This window comes from Oncorhynchus keta, chromosome 3 (assembly GCF_023373465.1).
Source record: "Oncorhynchus keta strain PuntledgeMale-10-30-2019 chromosome 3, Oket_V2, whole genome shotgun sequence".
Classification (NCBI taxonomy): Eukaryota; Metazoa; Chordata; class Actinopteri; order Salmoniformes; family Salmonidae; genus Oncorhynchus; species Oncorhynchus keta.
The window spans coordinates 1,732,432-1,750,623 of record NC_068423.1 but is presented as its reverse complement, the minus strand read 5'-3'; the positions used below and the strand labels follow the sequence as shown (position 1 = coordinate 1,750,623).

The following is an 18,192-nucleotide window of genomic DNA, read 5'->3' as shown; positions in this document are numbered from 1 at the left end:
AGACACACGCACGCATAGACACATATGCACAGACACACACACAGACACAGTTGACATACAGTTGACTTATACTGTATACCATGGGTGCCTGTCTGAAAGTGGGGGTGCAAAAAATATATATAATCCTGCAAATCTGCGCTGTTTCTTCACAAGGGAATCCATATTTATGAACAGAACAAACAAAAAATGTTTAGGTTCTGCCACAATAAATTATACTGAAGTCAATAACTTTTTCTTCATCTAGGCCTATATGCCAACAGTGCGCAACTAATTTATTATAACCATTACAGATAACACATCCCAATTGAATATATAGTCAGTCAATAAAAAAATCAATACAAAAAAGTACATTTTAAGTGAAATTTTAGAAATTCTAAAGCTAATTTGACCAATGCACCGACAAGTTTCTTCAGTATAAGCAGCTTGACTACTGCTAGTGTACTGTAGCTTTATTGATATACTGAACTTCAACAAAAGATGTTTGTTGAACATTGTTGATTAAGAATTAAACCTCTGAAACAGCCTAAAAACAACCTCAGAGTAGATTTACCCCATTAATGTACTTGGTCATGTAAACTTGTTTTTTCATGTAAGACATCATGCCATTGCACTAATTTAAACATTATGGGGAGGTTAACCTGGACACAGATTGAGCATAGTCCTGGACTAAAAAATTGAAAATCTCCAGCCAAAATTCTTTCTGGTCGAGGACTAGGTGTAATCCGCTGCTTAACCCTACATTTGACCGAGCCAAATACATAAGTTTAATCAGATGGTAAATGGACAAGGTAACTTTTAAACATATGTGACTAATTTCAGGGAACTAGGCGTATGTCCCGCGTCACTACTTAACAGGAGAGCGATTTGAACGTAAACTTTTTTTTTGTCAGAAATGTCTTCTGGTACATGTGAACTTTCATATACCTTAATAACAAACGTGCATGCCATCTGCAAATACAATTATTAAATACGAGCCTAGTTGGTTTAGCCAAGGAAAAAGTCAGGAACCTTCCCGCTAGCCATGATTGGCTGAGATAATGGGTGGGCTGGACATGCCGAGAGATGAGTTCAGATTTGTCTGCCATGTAGAAAGCTTCTGTGTATAACATGAGCCGGTCATTATGTGTAGGTAATCCTTTCTAAAGTAGCTTTATTGAACAATATCCCGTAGTGGAACTGCAAAAGGGTTGCTCTCCACTTTATGGAGGACCAAGATTTGAAATCTGTGGAATGCCCAGTGGAATTAGAATATGATAGTTAAGGAGATGGAGAAAATTCTGGCGTTTTGATTGCAAATATGCATAGGGAGTCGAAAAGAGAACACACAGAAGGCTATTATATAAAACACCTGTTTCTGGATTAGGTCTTCAAGATAAGGGAAATGATGGCATCCGTGACCGGGAGAAGCGTCCATCCATGTATATGGGTAAGATAGTCTAGCGAGTGACATTTTCTGATATTACACATTTCTGATTTTGTCAGGAAGTAATTTTCATTTCAAGTTAAAGTGTACTGTTAGCTATCTAGCTAACGTTAGCTGGCTGGCTCGCTAGCTAACATTATGTGTATTATCTGTGTAGTAAAATGACTCGTATCTCAGAGCCATTATTATGGCTCATTGTTTAGCTAGCTAGCTACATGTCTAAACAAAAAACTCCACTACGCAATTAACCATTTCAATAGAATGTTCATGATGTCACTGTGACAACTGTCGATAGACATAGCTGGTAAATTAGCTCTGGATATTTTCTCCGATTTCAGAGCACTCGTGTCTGAGGGCGCCAGAGCGCAAAATAACTGACAAATTTATGAATTCTCAACACCGTTGAATATGACCGGTGTCAGTAAAAGTTGGGAAAAAAAAGAGTATTTAAATTGTTGCCAGTAGCACAGTTACAGTCGCCAATGCTACTTAACATCAACACAGCCAAACCAGCTCTGCTCGGACGATTTAAATGGTCAGTGTGAGCTGTTTTATTTTTCGTGTCTGGAAGTAGCTAGCAAGTTAGTCAACATTAGCCAGTTAGTTTTGTTGCTTGACTGCTGTTGTTAGGTCAGAATGCTCAGATCAAACCAAGTCTTCCACCAGAGAGTCTAACATTCATCTTGAAATCATTGGTTGTTTAGTACATGGCCTCCCATGTGACCCTTAAAGAGATGGGTGGGGCTAAGGTATACTGACAATTAGGCACGGTAGGCTTTTGGTTTCTCTCCCTCTAAAAACAGAAATAAATTATTCTAAATAACAAACTGGCTTTATTTACCACAGTGTGAAAGTGTGATAGCTCCTCTATATGAAGTGAGTTTCTGAAACATTGAGTCCTTATTTGTTGATGTGAAGAAGAAACTGAATGAAAGAGTCCAGCAAGGATAGGGAGGGGAAAAAGGTTGCACATATTTTCAAGACCTGATCTACTATATTTATTTGTGAATTTTACTAGTGTATTTAGGCAATTTAATATATTTGTTCAGGCTTGGCCTATTTAGTAGGCAATTTCGCAGCATATTTCAAGCTATATTTGTCAGCGGAAAGTGACTCACTCATTCGTGGCTTTGGATCAAAATAAGTACCAACATTCTTTCTGATAGTCTTTAAAATATAACTGTTTTGACCAAGGTAATCTGCTCATGTTGTGTGTGTTCATTTATTTGTGACATTGTGGTTACAATGAAGAATGTAAACAAAAAAACTAAAAAAATATCCTATTCATAATGATAACCAGATGTGTGTTGCTTGTCATTTTATATTTTGAGGCAATACAAAGCATACACATACAAACATCAACGACATCACACCTTCCCAGACCCAGATCCTGTTTCCTGTATTTATTAGTCTGCATGTCTATTCAACATTTGGCTAAAAATAAACAGTTTATTTTTAGCGAGGAGAACAAGTATTTGATACACTGCCGATTTGCAGGTTTTCCTACTTACAAAGCATGTAGATGCCTGTAATTGTTATCATAGGTTCACTTCAACTGTGAGAGACGGAATCTAAAACAAAAATCCAGAAAATCACATTGTATGATTTTTAAGTAATTAATTAGAATGTTATTGCATGACATAAGTATTTGATACATCAGAAAAGCAGAACTTAATATTTGGTACAGAACCCTTTGTTTGCAATTACAGAGATCATACGTTTCCTGTAGTTCTTGACCAGGTTTGCACACACTGCAGCAGGGATTTTGGCCCACTCCTCCATACAGACCTACTCAAGATCCTTCATGTTTCGGGGCTGTCGCTGTGCAATAGGACTTTCAGCTCCCTCCAAAGAGTTTATATTGGGTTCAGGTCTGGAGACTGGCTAGGCCACTCCAGGACCTTGAGATGCTTCTTACGGAGCCACTCCTTAGTTGCCCTGGCTGTGTGTTTTGGGTCGTTTTCATGCCATGACCCATCTTCAATGCTCTTACTGAGGGAAGGAGGTTGTTGGCCAAGATCTCGCGATACATGGTCCCATACATCCTCCCCTCAATACGGTGCAGTCGTCCTGTCCCCTTTGCAGAAAAGCATCCCCAAAGAATGATGTTTCCATGTCCATGCTGCACGGTTGGGATGGTGTTCTTGGGGTTGTACTCATCCTTTTTCTTCCTTCAAACACGGCGAGTGGAGTTTAGACCTAAAAGCTCTATTTTTGACTCATCAGACCACATCACCTTCTCCCATTCCTCCTCTGGATCATCCAGATGGTCATTGGCTAACTTCAGACGGGCCTGGACGTGCGCTGGCTTGAGCAGGGGGATTTTAATCCATGACGGCGTAGTGTGTTACTAATGGTTTTCTTTGAGACTGTGGTCCCAGCTCTCTTCAGGTCATTGACCAGGTCCTGCCGTGTAGTTCTGGGCTGATCCCTCACCTTCCTCATGATCATTGATGCCCCACGAGGTGAGATATTGCATGGAGCCCCAGACCGAGGGTGAATGACCGTCATCTTGAACTTCTTCCATTTTCTAATAATTGCACCAACAGCTGTTGCCTTCTCACCAAGCTGCTTGCCTTATTGTCCTGTAGCCCATCCCAGCCTTGTGCAGGTCTACAATTTTATCCCTGATGTCCTTACACAGCTTTCTTGTCTTGGCCATTGTGGAGAGGTTGGAGTCTGTTTGATTGTGTGTGGACAGGTGTCTTTTATACAGGTTACGAGTTCAAACAGGTGCAGTTAATACAGGTAATGAGTGGAGAACAGGTCTGTGAGAGCCAGAATTCTTACTGGTTGGTAGGTGATCAAATACTTATGTCATGCAATAAAATGCAAAAAATCATACAATGTGATTTTCTGGATTTTTGTTTTAGATTCCGTCTCGCACAGATGAAGTGTACCCATGATAAAAATTACAGACCTCTACATGCTTTGTAAGTAGGAAAACCTGCAAAATCGGCAGTGTATGTCCCCACTGTATGTTTTCACAATGCAATGTGGCACATTGACAAGTCAAATTGCTTTAAAAACTTATTCGGAATCAGTGTCCCTTCCATGGGACGGTTGAGCTAATGTAGGCTAATGCGATTAGCATGAGGTTGTAAGTAACAAGAAAACTGACATTGGCAGAAAGCTTAAATTCTTGTTAATCTAACTGAACTGTCCAATTTACAGTAGCTATTACAGCGAAATAATACCATGCTATTGTTTGAGGAGAGTGCATAATTCTGAACATAAAGAGTTATTAATAAACAAATTAGACATATTTGGGCAGTCTTGATACATTTTTAACAGAATGCAATGGTTCTTTGGATCAGTCTAAAACTTTGCACATACACTGCTGTCGTCTAGTGGCCAAAATGTGTATTGCACCAGGTTGTAAGTAACAAGAAAATTTCCCAGGACATAGACATATCTGATATTGGCAGAAAGCTTCAATTCTTGTTAATCTAACTGAACGGTCCAATTTACAGTAGCTATTACAGTGAAATAATACCATGCTATTGTTTGAGGAGAGTGCACAATTCTGAACATAAAGAGTTATTAATAAACAAATTAGACATATTTGGGCAGTCTTGATACATTTTTAACAGAATGTAATGGTTCTTTGGATCAGTCTAAAACATACACTGCTGTCGTCTAGTGGCCAAAATGTGTATTGCACCAGGGGCATTGCATCAAAGATTATGGTACAAATCTGGTCCTTCTGTAGCTCAGTTGGTAGAGCATGGCGCTTGTAACGCCAGGGTAGTGGGTTCGATCCCCGGGACCACCCATACGTAGAATGTATGCACACATGAATGTAAGTCGCTTTGGATAAAAGCGTCTGCTAAATGGCATATATAAATAAGAATACAAAAGAATGGTTGGTTTTTTCTTTGTGTTATCTTTTACCAGATCTATTGTGTTATATTCTCCTACATTCTTTTCACATTTCCACAAACTTCAAAGTGTTTCTCATTAAATGGTACCAAGAATTTGCATATCCTTGCTTCAGGGCCTGAGCTACAGGCAGTTAGATTTTAGTATGTCATTTCAGGAAGATATCATTTTTTTTAAAGGGGCGGATCCTTAAGAAGTTTTAAGTAGCCTTCTAATATTAGACAACAAATAAAAATACTAAAACAATAACTTCAAAATCAGTCCATTCATCACTGGATTTCTTCAAATTGCTGTGCAGGAAAACGATGTCTTCCACCATGCCTGGTCGCAGGCTCGCAGCCGGCTTCTCTCTGAAACCACACATCCATCTGAAGGTGACGCTTTATCCTTTGGAACCACACAATTACCAGGTGGACAGTAGGCCTCTTGAAGTGATAGAGGAAATCAACAAATCCACAAGTATTCTTTCATAATAGCTGGCCTTATTTTATTTGCAGTTTTGAGCTGCACTGTCCCACTCCATGGTGGATAACAGCCACTCTTCATTATGTCATGTGCTGTCAGGCACAAATAATCCTATTTTTCCAAAATTGTCAGTCCACATGTCAAGCGTAATTGCGCCATTGTATTTACTCAACTCCGGGACCACCCTCCAGCTGATTTTTTTTTGCCTGATGCAGGACTCTAGCACAATAGGAGAGATACTGACAAACATTCACACCTCCATTAATTTACAAAAGGATAGTCTAATAGCTCGGCTTGGTCTGAAAACTCCAACAATTTCTGTCACAGTTTAGACTGCTGATAGATGCTGTGGCCAGTCTGTGTTGAGCTCTATTGTAAAATGTAGCCTAGTAGCCAAAAAAGAGCAAACTTTCAATGTACTCTAAAGATTTACATTTCTAACTCAATATCACAGACCACAAATCTCAGGCCCCCTATTACAGAACAATCTGGTGGCATTGGTAGAGAGTCGGGCAGAGAATGGAGTGAAAGGGCACTGTACTGTAAGTATGCAACAATTTTGTGGGCCAAGTGTAAATGGTTTAGCAGCCTTTCCAATAAATTGGAAAACAAAAGAAGCCATCCACCCTTGATGGGCTATCAGCAGGACAATAGACTCTTGCTGAGTTTAAGGACTTTAAATGTATTAATGGATGTTTGTGAGGCATGTCACTTCTCCCATCTCTTTTGCATAGCCCACCAAATGCACTGTTTTCTAACCACATCGTGATGGATCCATAACGAATTGCTATGGGAATAAATATAATTGAATGACAGAAATATTGGAATAAAGTAGGCTAATGCAATTGAAGGCAACAAATTGTTGCTTACTGAAACACCCAAAGTCATCCAATTGTTATAATAGGATTTGAAGCAATAGTCTACCTGCATTTGGTCAATTATTAAGGACCATTTCGTGCTGCTTTAGACAAGCATGGGGACAGGTCTTGATTAATCAATCACATTTTATTTTCACTGAATCTCCCTTTGGGTATTGGTTAGCCTACAATTACGGTGTGGAAATGTTAGGATTCGTTTGCTCTTCACTCACAGTCGCTTAGTAGTCTAGGCCTATCCAGACCGGTCACGTTATACAATGCCATATTTTCGAATGGAAACCTTGAGGCCTACATAGGCTACTGTAAAATGCATTCTAGTTTTTCTTGGAAGAGAAACACAATAATATTAATCCATTTAATTAACCTCTCTAGGATAGGGGGACGGTTGTGTCTCACTGGCCACAAGCCAGGGAAAATGCAGAGCGGCAAATTCAAATAAATATAAAAGGCTTTTCGGCAAAAGCATAAGATGCTACTATCTGATGATAGCACAACAGTAAACAAAGAGAGTAGCATATTTAAACCCTGCAGGCGCTACACAAAACGCAGAAATAAAATATAAATCATGCCTTACCTTTGACGAGCTTCTTTTGTTGGCACTCCAATATGTCCCATAAACATCACAAATGGTCATTTTGTTCGATTAATTCCATCCATATATATCCAAAATGTCCATTTATTTGTTGCGTTTGATCCAGAAAAAAACAGCTTCCAATTTGCGCAAAGTCAAAACATTTCAAAATACTTTTGTAATACAACTTTAGGTATTTTTAAACATTAATAATCGATCAAATTGAAGACGGGTCTATCTGTTTTCAATAGAGGATGAGAGGAAACTAACGCTACTTTTCAAGTCTTGCCCAACTCTCAACGGCGTTACCCTTTTCCAAGATGGCCGTACTTCTTCATTGCACAAAGGAATAACCTCAACCAAATTCAGAAGACTGGTGACATCCAGTGGAAGCGGTAGGAACTGCAAACAAGTGCCTAAGAAATATTGTTTCCCCATGAGAACTTATTGAACAGACAGTGACCTCAAAAATAAATAATTCTGAATGGTTAGTCCTCTGTTATACTCACAGACATGATTGAAACAGTTTTAGAAACTTCAGAGTGTTTTATATCCAAATATACTAATAATATGCATATCTTATATTCTTGGCATGAGTAGCAGGAAGTTGAAATTGGGCACGCTATTTATCCAAAAGTGAAAATGCTGCCCCCGATCCCAAAGAGGTTTTAAGCTACATTTCTAATAGTTTACAAACAAATTATAATCAATCCCATATAATCTGTTCTGTTGTGAAGAGGGCACAACACAACCTATTCCCTCTCAAGAGGAGAAAAGATTTGGCATGGATCCTCAAAAGGTTCTACAGCTGTACCATCGAGAGCATCTTGACTGGTTGCATTACTGCCTGGTATGGCAACTGCTCAGCCTCCGACGGCAAGGCACTACAGAGGGTAGTGTGTACAGCTCAGTACATCACTGGGGCCAAGCTTCCTGCCATCCAGGACTAATGTACCAGGCGATGTCAGAGGAAGGCTCTAAAAATGTTCAAAGACTCCAGCCACCTTAGTCATAGACTGTTCTCTCTGCTACCGCATGGCAAGCGGTACTGGAGTGCCAAGTCTAGGTCCAAGAGGCTTCTAAACAGCATCTATACATCCGTTAGATGTATTTCTGTAGGCCAAACGGGAGCTTGTGCGTGCAGGACATGTCAGTTAACAACAAATTCTTATTTACAATTACGGCCTACCCAGATGACACTGGGCCAATTGTGCGCCGCCCTATGGGACTCCCAATCACGGCTGGTTGTGATACAGCCTGCAATCGAACCAGGGTCTGTAGTGACACCACTAGCACTCAGATACAGTGTCTTAGACCTCTTTGCCACGAATTCCAATTAGTTTGTTTTTTGTGTGTAAGCTCAACTACAATCTGTTAATTATATAAAATTATATAAAATTGAATGATCTATTTCAATACAGACTAGCTCAAAACATTACTTATCATTGAAAATGACAAATTACCCAATAGATCACGATACTTTTCTGGGGAAAAAAAGTGGGGGTGCAAAAACATACTATTTTGAAAGTGCAGCTGCTCCGTTTGCGACATTGTTCAGGCGCCACATATACACATATTTAGAAGAACATCCACACAAACTGACAGGCAACTCAGTAAAGATACAATACTAAACATGATCGACTGTCTGTTGACTACTAACCCGTGTGGAAATCGATGCCGAATGACTCTTGCAGCCCACCAACAGGGTTATTTCCATCATCCTTCGCCTCCACAGAGATGATGTAATATTCCAGCCGGGGTCGTAGGTCAGGGTCCTTCGCGGCGAGCGTTGCCACCACCACGCCCGGTGGTGTAGACTCGTTTATGTTAATAGTTGTCACGGGTTCCAGGAAACGTGGTCGTGAGTCGTTGACATCATCCAGGATGACCGACAGGGTAGCCGTTCCCGACAATGAGGGTGTGCCACGGTCAGTAGCCACGACAACCAGGCGGTAGGAGCCACGCTCCTCGCGGTCAAGGGTGGAGTTTCCCACCAGGACGGCACCAGAGAGGGAGTCAACTACGAAGCGGTCCTGGGCACCGCTCTCCAGCCGGTAAAGCAGCCAGGCATTAGAGCCTGAATCAGCATCACTGGCAGACAGCTGGGTCACCACCACACCTAGAACAGAGAGAAACGAAAGAATAGAGGACACAGAGGTTAGGATTGAACACAAGGGGCATGTTTCCCAGACATAAATTAAGCCTAGTCCTGAACTAAAAATAATGTTCAGTGGAGAATCTCCATTGAAATAGATTTTTTTTGTGTAGGACTAGGCTTAAAGGGGAAATCTGCAGCTCAAAAAATAACAAAGCGGCACCCCGCCACTGTTTCAATACACAGTTGGGACTGGAGAAATGTAACCACTCTCAAATAGACAGAGCTATGGATGCAAGCGTTTACCATCCCTGATATAGAAAGTATAGTTTGAGGCTATACAGTATTTATTTACAATTACATTGTTTACAAAAAATGGAGTAAAACAAGCTTATATTTTGCGTTCTGATGGAGTACGACAGTTGAACTAAGCCTGAGGCATTTCTAAGTTATATTCTCAAGAATCAATGGGTGTATATCATTCATTAAAAAGTCAAAAAATCAATGTAGCAATGAATATATTTGTGGATGTATCAAATCAAACTTTATTTGTCACATGCGCCGAATAGAACAAATGTAGACTTTACCACGAAATGCTTACTTACAAGCTCTTAACCAACAGTGCAGTTCAAGAAGAAGAAAATATTTACCAAGCAGACTAAAATAAAAAGTAATAATAAAAAGTAACATAATAAGAAGAAAAACTTAGGACACTAGAGAGGCCTTTCTACTGACTCTGAAAAACACCAAAAGAAATATGCCCAGGGTCCCTGCTCATCTGTGTGAGAATGCTGCATGGAAGCATGAGGACTGCAGATGTGGCCAGGGCAATAAATTGCAATGTCCATACAGTGAGATTCCTAAAACAGTGCTACAGGGAGACAGGACGGACAGCCGATCTTCCTCGCAGTGGCAGACCATGTGTAACAACACCTGTACAGGATCAGTACATCCGAACATCACACCTGTGGGACAGGTACAGGATGGCAACAACAACTTTCCGAGTTACACCAGCAACGCACAATCCCTCCATCAGTGCTCAGACTGTCCGCAATAGGCTGAGAGAGGCTGGACTGAGGGCTTGTAGGCCTGTTGTAAGGCAGGTCCTCACCATACATCACCGGCAACAACGTCGCCTATGGGTACAAACCCACCGTCACTGGACCAAACAGGACTGTCAAAAAGAGCTCTTCACTGACGAGTCATTGTTTTGTCTCACCAGGGGTGATGGTCGGATTCACGTTTGTTGTGGAAGGAATGAGTGTTACACCGAGGCCTGTACTCTGGAGCGGGATCGATTTGGAGGTGTTTGATCCGTCATGGTCTGGGACGGTGTGTCACAGCATCATCGGACTGAGCTTGTTGTCATTGCAGGCAATCTCAATGCTGTGCGTTAAAGGGAAGACATCCTCCTCCCTCATGTGCTACCCTTCCTGCAGGCTCATCCTGACATGATCCTCAGCATGACAATGCCACCAGCCATACTGCTTGTTCTGTGTGTGATTTCCTGCAAGACAGGAATGTCAGTGTTCTGCCATGGCCAGCGAAGAGCCTGGATCTCAATCCCATTAAGCACGCCTGGGACCTGTTGGATTGGAGGGTGAGAGCTAGGGCCATTCCCACCAGAAATGCCTGGGACCTGTTGGATTGGAGGGTGAGAGCTAGGGCCATTCCCACCAGAAATGCCTGGGACCTGTTGGATTGGAGGGTGAGAGCTAGGGCCATTCCCACCAGAAATGCCTGGGACCTTGCAGGTGTCTTGGTGGAAGAGTTGGGTAACATCCCACAGCAAGAACTGGCAAATCTGGTGCAGTCCATGAGGAGGAAATGCACTGCAGTACTTAATGCAGCTGGTGCCTACACCAGTTACTGACTGTTACTTTTGATTTTGACCCCCCGCCCACTTTGTTCTGGGACACATTATTCAATTTCTGTTAGTCAGATATCTGTGAACATGTTCAGTTTATGTTTCAGTTGTTGAAACGTGTTATGTTCATACAAATATTTACACATGTTAAGTTTGCTGGGGGAAAAAACGTTTTTTTGCTGAGTTTATTTACATGCATGCATGCACGTACATACACATGCATGAATGCATGCATAGTCACACAGACACACATACACATGTTGTGTTCTTCTATCCTTGTGGGAACCTAAAATGTATTGCCATTCAAAATCATATTTTCCCTAACCCCTAACTCTGAACCTAACCCAGAACGACAACATAACCCTAATCTTAACCTGTAACCAAATCACATAATCCTAACCCCTAAATTTAAAATAGCCTTTGTCCTCAAGGGGAAGCAGGAAATGTCCCCATGAGAGAGACATTTTCTTCTTTTACTATCTTTGTTGGGACTTTGGAGGACTTTAGGTCCCCATAAGGATTGAAGAACCAACCCACACACACCACCATCCATCCACCCACCGATCAACACACTCACCAGTGGGGCTGTTCTCAGGGAGGTGCACAGTGAGGCTGGGGGGGTTAAAGACAGGAGGGTTGTCGTTCTGGTCCATGATTGTCACAGTAAGGGGCACGCTGCTGTTGAGTCCTCCCACATCCTCCCCCACCAGGAGCAGCTCCACCCGCGGCTCCACAAACGCCTCGCGGTCCAACAGAGCCTTCTGTCGCACACGAACTACACCTGCAGGGGGGAACAGGGGAGAGGTACAAGCAGTAGGATAATTGGTGATGAAGTAAGCATGTCACTGTTAGTCTGCACCTGTTGTCTACGAAGAATGTGACAAATAAAATGTGATTTGACTTGAAAATTATGATTAATGATATGTGTGTGGGGTTCTGAGTGAGAGTGTGTGTATGTGTTATTGGTGTGTGATTAAGTGACCATTATGTGTGTATGTGTGTATGTGTGTGCGTGCGTGTCAGACCTGTATCAGAGTCCACAGTGAAGAGGTCCAGTCTTGTTCCCAGCAGACGGTACCTGACCACAGCGTTGGGCCCAATGTCTTTGTCCTCAGCCAACACTGGTCCATTCAACACTGACACAGCACTGCCTGAGAGAGGATGGAGGAATGGATAGGGGGAGAAAGGGTGATGTTTAGGATGGCAGATTGGGAGAGGAAAGTTAAATACAAGAGTTGAGAAGGGAATGGCAAGAATGGTTGATGAATGAAAGAGGAAAAGATCAAGATTGGAAGAGAGTGGGAAGAGAGAGAAGCATGAGTCATCGAAGCATAGACGAAAGCAGATATAAAGACAAGAAAAGCGTAAGAGGTATTGAGGGCCATGCAAGTGATAGAGGTAGCAGAGGAATTAAACATTGTCAATTGAAACAGTAAGAGAGACAGAGAGAGAGACAGAGCCAGTTAGCCAGCCAGCCAGAGCGACAGGGAGACAGACAGACATCCAGACAGACATACAGTACCTTCAGAAAGTATTCACACCCCTTGACTTTGGACACATTTTGTTATGTTACAAAGTGGGATTCAAATTGATTTAATTGTCATTTTTTGTCAACGTTCCACATACAATACTCTGTCTACGATATTTTTATTTATTAATGGCTGTGATATGAGAAAACTGAGGATGGATCAACAACATTGACAGCCAATAGAAGCTCATCAGGAATGAGCTTCGATTGGCGCCTTCTTACATGTGTCTCTTCGGGTCAATCTTCTCCAGGTGAACCAGGGGCTTGAGCTGCTCAGCGAAAATGACAGTGAATCGAAGGAAGCTTGTAGAATGGCGACGGAGGAGATGGCTGCTGTTTTACAATCCACTAACCAATTGTACTATTGTGTGTGTTATTTCGTATTATTTATAACTTATTTAGTACATAATGTTTCTGCCACCGTGTCTTATGACCGATAAGAGCTTCTAGATATCAGGATATTGATTACTCACCCCGTACTGGAGAATTACTTTTTCTTTAACCTTTTGTGACTAGGAGGCAGTTTTTTCATTTTTGGAAAAAAAAAGCGTTCCTGTAGTAAACAGGATATTTTGTCAGGACAAGATGCTAGAATATGCATATAATTGACAGCTTAGGCGGCTACATTAGGCGGTTACATTGCGCAAGTGGTCACCTGATGCTCCCAGAGAGATTCTCGCATAAAATACAGAGGTAGCCATTACTCCAATCGGTCCTACTGAAAAACGAATTGTCCCAATGGATATATTATCGAATAGATATTTGAAAAACACTTTGAGGATTGATTATAAACAACGTTTGCTATGTTTCTGTCGATATTATGGAGCTAATTTGGAATATTTTTTGACGTTTTCGTGACTGCAATTTCCGGGCGATTTCTCAGCCAAACGTGAAGAACAAACGGAGCTATTTCGCCTACAAAAATAATATTTTGGGAAAAAAGGAACATTTGCTCTCTAACTGGGAGTCTCGTGAGTGAAAACATCCGAAGCTCATCAAAGGTAAACAATTTAACTTGATTGCTTTTCTGATTTCCGTGACCAAGTTACCTGCTGCTAGCTGGACAAAATGCTATGCTAGGCTATCGATAAACTTACACAAATGCTTGTCTAGCTTTGGCTGTAAAGCATATTTTGAAAATCTGAGATGACAGGGTGATTAACAAAAGGCTAAGCTGTCTCTCAATATATTTCACTTGTGATTGTCATGAATAGGAATATTTTCTAGTAATATTTATGTCAGTTGCGTTATGCTAATTAGTGTCAGATGATGACAACGGTCCTGTTCACGGGATGGGGTGTCACTAGAGGTTAACGAGTCCGACGGGAAGGATTTACTTCAGACGCCCAAAAAGGCCCTCATCCCTGTCATTCGTAGGAGGAAGAGATGGACAAATGGGCGACGAAGGTCTGGGAGCCTTGTAAGGATTCTGCGGTGAGCAGGTAATCTCCCTTTACCATCGGTCCTATTAGCCAACGTACAATCAATGGAAAATAAATAGACAAACTATGATCACATAGTTTTGTAATTGAACAAAACTATGCTACATTTTATCTCTGGGACCCTCAGGATGACAAATCAGATCAAGATTACTCAATGTAAGTACATTATTTAACTTCAGAGGTGAATGTATCAAACCAGTTGCCGTGATACACGTTTTTTTGTTGTTGTGCTCTCTCCTCAAACAATAGCATGGTATTTTTTCACTGTAATAGCTACTGTAAAATGTACAGTGCAGTTAGATGAACAAGAATTTAAGCTTTCCGCCCATATGAAACATGTCTATGTCCTGGGAAATGTTCTTGTTACTTACAAAGTCATGCTAATCACATTGGAGGTAAACAAAAACATTAGTGCACGTTAGCGCAACCGTCCCGGTCTTTGTGGTTGAATATGTGCTTGAAATTCACTTCTCGATTGAGGGACCTAACATATAATTGTATGTGTGTGGTATAGATAGGGCTGTTGCGGTCATGAAATTTAGTCAGCCAGTGACTGTCAAGCAAATAACTGCCGGTCTCACAGTAATTGACTGTTAATTAACATAAACACATTTAGCATCTCCTGGCAGCCTACCATCCACTGATGAAGACCTTTGGAACATCTACTTTTTAAAAAATCAAATAAATCCATGTAATATAGCCTACACTTTCACAATACATCCATTATTTATTTTAGACAGTGTAAAGAAACATGAAATGAAAAAAATGTAGTCTATTTCAGAAGAACAGAATAGCATACTCTGAGTTATATTAGGCCCTGATCTGGCTATGCCATATGGCTGTGGCCTACACTAGTTAATATAGCTGACAAGATTTTCTTAGAATTCTCTGGCATTATTTTATATTATTTTATAGTATGAAGAATACAATTGAACAAAATATATAAATGATTAGAGGGATTGTGCACATGTTGAGTGGTTCACAAAGAATCATGTATCATATGCTTAATTTAGAGTTATTTATATAACTGTAGTTGTGATAAAAAAAAGTCCATGCCTTTTGCGGCCAGCGGCTGTTGTGCCCTTGGCCTGAATATAATAATTTGAATTCCCTTCTCCCGGCTGCATGCTCGAAACACCTCTCACTCACATGGCTCTCCATCACTTGATCGGGTCTTTCTCACAGGCTACAAGTGAAGCCGGACACATCGGGGACGCAACTATGTGAGTCCTTATCCAATTCAGAGACACATATTGAAGATATTGGAAGAACTGTCCACATTTACTTTTGTCAGCCAACAAGATGAGTAGTCCTAATGAGCAGAAAAAACACTAGCCCACATAGTACAAAAGTTGACCTATTCGATTCTGTGTGAGAAATAAATATTCCAAATATAGTCTGGGACAGTTGTAGGATGTTTTAGATCCCAAATTAATACAACCACTAGCATAAAAAAAGAATGTTTAAACTATTAGGCTAATTCTTCACATTATAGGCTAATGACCATCAGCTGCATCAGACCTTGGAGAAGCCTAATTACCGTGACTAAATGGTCACGTGGAATTTTATTGCCGTCATGACTCATGACCGCTGGTGTGGCGGAAATATGGTCACCGTAACAGCCCTGGGTACAGAGATGGGGTAGTCATTTAAGTCATGTTCACCACTATTATTGCACAAGGAGTGAGTCCATGCAACAGGTTAACAATCACAAGGCCACTGAGCCAAGGCCACTGGAATACATTTACATTACATTTACATTTAAGTCATTTAGCAGACGCTCTTATCCAGAGCGACTTACAAATTGGTGCATTCACCTTATGGCATCCAGTAGAATAGTCACTTTACAATAGTGCATCTAAATCTTAAAGGGGGGTGAGAAGGATTACTTATCCTATCCTAGGTATTCCTTAAAGAGGTGGGGTTTCAGGTGTCTCCGGAAGGTGGTGATTGACTCCGCTGAGTGAATACTAGAGCGTGTTATCATAGCATGTGCAGACTACCTGGTAAGAGTCTGCATGGACATATTCAATCAATCTATCCTTGTTCCAGTCTGTAATCCCAACATGTTTCAAGCTGCCCACCATTGTCACTGTTCCCAAGAGCTCCAAAGTAACCTGCCTAAATGTCTATCGTCTTGTAGCACTCACATCTGTAATTAGGAAGTGCTTTGAAAGGCTGGTCATGACACACATCAACACCATCATCTCAGACACCCTAGACCCACTCCAATTTGTATACCACCAGAACAGATCCAAAGATGACACAATATCAATTGCACTTCACACTGCCCTCTCCCAACTGGACAAGAGGGGAAATAACTGCTTAGAATGCTGTTCATAGACTCCAGCTCAGCGTTCAGCAAAATAATCCCCTGTAAAATCATCACCAAGTTAGGGACCCTGCAACGGGATCCTGGACTTCCTGATGGGCCAACCCCAGGTGATGAGGGTAGGCAACAACACCTACTCCATGCTGACCCTCAACACAGGGGACCCTCAGGGTTGTGTACATAGTTCCCTCCTGTACTCCCTGTTTACACATGACTGCGTTCATCCACGACTCCAAAACTATCATCATGTTTGCTGACGACACAACGGTGGTAGGCCTGATCAGCAATGGTGATGAGTCAGATTACAGTTACGAGGAAAGATACTTAGCAGTGTGGTACCAGAGAAAAAACCTCTCCCTCATCGTCAGTAAGACCAAGGAGCTAATCATGGACTATAGGAGAAAGAGGGGAGAGTTGATGTTACAGAGTGGATCGAGAGCTTTATGTTCCTTAGTATCCATGTCACTAAGTGCCTAACATGCTACCCACACACCCACACAGTTGTGAAGAAGGCACGGCTGCGCCTCTTCCCACTCAGGAGGCTGAAAAGATTTGGCATGGGCCCTCGGATATTTAAAACGTTCTACAGCTGCACCATCGAGAGGCTTCATATATATGTGGTTTTTTTAAAAATTCCCCAACCACGAAGACATACAGTCAGCAAACACAATGAAATGAGGGAAACAGTAACCCAAAATAATTTTATGCGTCAAGAGTGCTTGATAAATAGTGAAAATCAGCACAAAGCAATAATGGCATTACATGCGTCGATATTACAACAGTCAAAAATAGTCAATTATTGTCTGCTCATGCTTCTACACGGTCTGCGTTTTCAGGCAATGTCATCCGTTGGATTTCATTTATTGGTTAGTCCTTGTCCTAGCAGTTTGCCACTTTCCTTTGCTTGACACACTTCCCACAAAAAACATTGCTTGTAGGTGACATAGGTGTCTTGGGTTGTTCTTTATGCACCTGAACACCTGGCACTGTCTCCTCCTCGGGAGCTGTGCACAATTTGACTCGGGCAAAGGCTCATGTGGAATCTTTGCTGCTGCCTTGACCCTTATATGTCTCTCACGTACCCCGTACCCCATATGCTAGACTCATGATGAAGTATCTCCTGTAAAAAAAAATCTAAAAACAAAATTCCACTTTGACGTTATGGGGTAATATGTATAGATCAGTGACACAAAATCTCAGCCAGCCCTGTAGTCCTCCAGCAAGCTAGCCAGACAGTCAAGACAGTTCCCCCGCCAGCCAACCAAACGCACCGAGTGACAGATACAGAGAGAAAGACAAGGAAAACACACCAGTGAGGTTGGTACCTGAGGGGGAGTTCTCAGTGATCTCAGCCCGATAGCTGGTCTGTGTGAATATGGGCCTGTTGTCATTATCATCCAGAACTGTGATCACCAGCATGTCTGAGTCCTAGAGAAAGGGATGGACAGAGGGAGAGAGTGATAGATTGGGGAGGGAGGGGTGAATTGGGTAGGATAGGACGGAGGGGCAGGGAACAAGGTGAGAAATGTTCTCAATCAAAAAGCAAATAGCTGTCATTCCATGCAATATGAGAGGCACATGTGTGCCATTGAATAATGCCATCTATGTAGAGCTGGGCAATATGGACAAAAATCCATATCACAATACTGGAAAATACAGAGGATCAACAACATTGCATTCACTCCACATTACTGGCCTGTATGATAAAG

At 41.6% G+C, this 18,192-nt stretch overlaps 1 protein-coding gene across 1 annotated transcript in view; it reads right to left on the bottom strand.

Annotated features, from left to right (window-relative positions):
* Nucleotides 1–18,192, bottom strand: part of LOC118363666 (cadherin-23-like) — a 544,503-nt gene that overhangs the window by 56,828 nt on the left and 469,483 nt on the right. The window contains exons 43-46 of the mRNA XM_052486131.1: nt 17,794–17,911; nt 12,207–12,317; nt 11,759–11,962; nt 8,880–9,338 (exon numbers count right to left, since the gene is read on the bottom strand). Coding sequence (XP_052342091.1) covers nt 8,880–9,338; nt 11,759–11,962; nt 12,207–12,317; nt 17,794–17,911 — 892 coding nt within the window. The remainder of the gene's footprint in view (nt 1–8,879; nt 9,339–11,758; nt 11,963–12,206; nt 12,318–17,793; nt 17,912–18,192) is intronic.